The 1,214-nt window shown below is 48.8% G+C and overlaps 1 protein-coding gene across 1 annotated transcript in view; it reads left to right on the top strand.

Annotated features, from left to right (window-relative positions):
• Positions 1 to 982, top strand: part of Pmar_PMAR014234 (dynein heavy chain, putative) — a gene marked incomplete at both ends in the record, with an annotated part of 6,063 nt that extends 5,081 nt beyond the window's left edge. The window contains 5 exons of the mRNA XM_002772636.1: positions 1 to 196; positions 241 to 368; positions 416 to 511; positions 565 to 766; positions 851 to 982. The exon at positions 1 to 196 is cut by the window's left edge and continues 4 nt beyond it. Coding sequence (XP_002772682.1) covers positions 1 to 196; positions 241 to 368; positions 416 to 511; positions 565 to 766; positions 851 to 982 — 754 coding nt within the window. The remainder of the gene's footprint in view (positions 197 to 240; positions 369 to 415; positions 512 to 564; positions 767 to 850) is intronic.
• Positions 983 to 1,214: the final 232 nt, after the last annotated feature.

The following is a 1,214-nucleotide window of genomic DNA, read 5'->3' as shown; positions in this document are numbered from 1 at the left end:
AATAGTAGTCTCGGTAGAGAATTGTACTCGAGTCGAATTCGTCGTTCTCGTCGAGGTCTTCGGTCTGCACTCCAATGCGCTGATAACAGCTCAAATCAACCAAGCCAAGAAATTGCTGGAGGCGATAGTATCAGTACAGCCCCAGTTGAGTGGTGGCGATGGAGGACTCGCGCCAGAGGAGATCGTCTCCAATATGGTGATATAGAATGAGAAAGATATCAGTTTTACGATCTCGAGCAGGTGAATGAATTCACCAGCCGCATGCCAAATGCCATATCAATGACTGACGGTCACAGACTTAGCTTTGCTAAGGAGCCGTCTGGAGGGATCATCTCCTTGGGTGTTTTTTTAGCTCAAGAGATTCACAGGTCGCTCTCTTATACAGCCTTGACCACTGTAGACCATGAATTGTTAGGTTTAACCTCTTGGTGGGCGTCGTTAAGACGAGTTTGGCCGCTCTTGCTAAAGCCATCAAAGGTCTTATTGTGATGTCATCCGACCTGGAAGAAATGTAACCTCGTTGTAGGATCTATAGCTGGATCGACGCTTTTCTCTGCCCACCAGGTTTAACAGCTTTCTCATACAGAAGGCACCAGCAAAGTGGTCTGCAGCAGCGTATCCTTGTTTGATGCCTCTAAACTTCTGGGTCAGCGACTTCATTAGAAGAGTGGAATTCATGTATAGCTGGGCACATTATGGTCCTCCGGCTAGCTTTTGGCTACCTGCCTTCTTTTTTCCTCAAGGCTTCATGACAGCGGGCATGCAAGTAAGTTCAGGTCGACCTGCCGGTCCTTATGATGGAAGTCTCTTCGACGGTTCGAACCTCCTCCCTGATGCGACTCTGTATCAGATGCATGCTAGAGCTCACAGAATTCCAATTGATTCTCTAACGTTTGAGACCAACGTTCAGACTTATTCTAGCCCGGATGAGCTGCCCGGACCGCCTGAGACCGGAGTTAATATCCATGGAGTATTCCTCCAGGTGATGCCGAGTTGGAGCATTTCTTGACATCAGAATAACTTCTCAGGGCGCTGGATGGGACCTCGAAGGTACCTGCCTTCAAGAATCCGCTCCGGCCGTTCTCTTCATCCCTCTACCAGTCATCTCCTTACGCCCTGTTCTATCGGCTGACCTTAAGGAGAATCGCTCGAATTACTCTTGCCCGTTATACAAGACGTCTATTCGAGCCGGAACGCTTTCAACCACTGGTCAC

The sequence above is a fragment of the Perkinsus marinus genome (assembly GCF_000006405.1).
Source record: "Perkinsus marinus ATCC 50983 genomic scaffold scf_1104296960628, whole genome shotgun sequence".
Lineage (NCBI taxonomy): Eukaryota > Perkinsozoa > Perkinsida > Perkinsidae > Perkinsus > Perkinsus marinus.
This window is presented reverse-complemented; position numbering and strand designations above follow the sequence as displayed.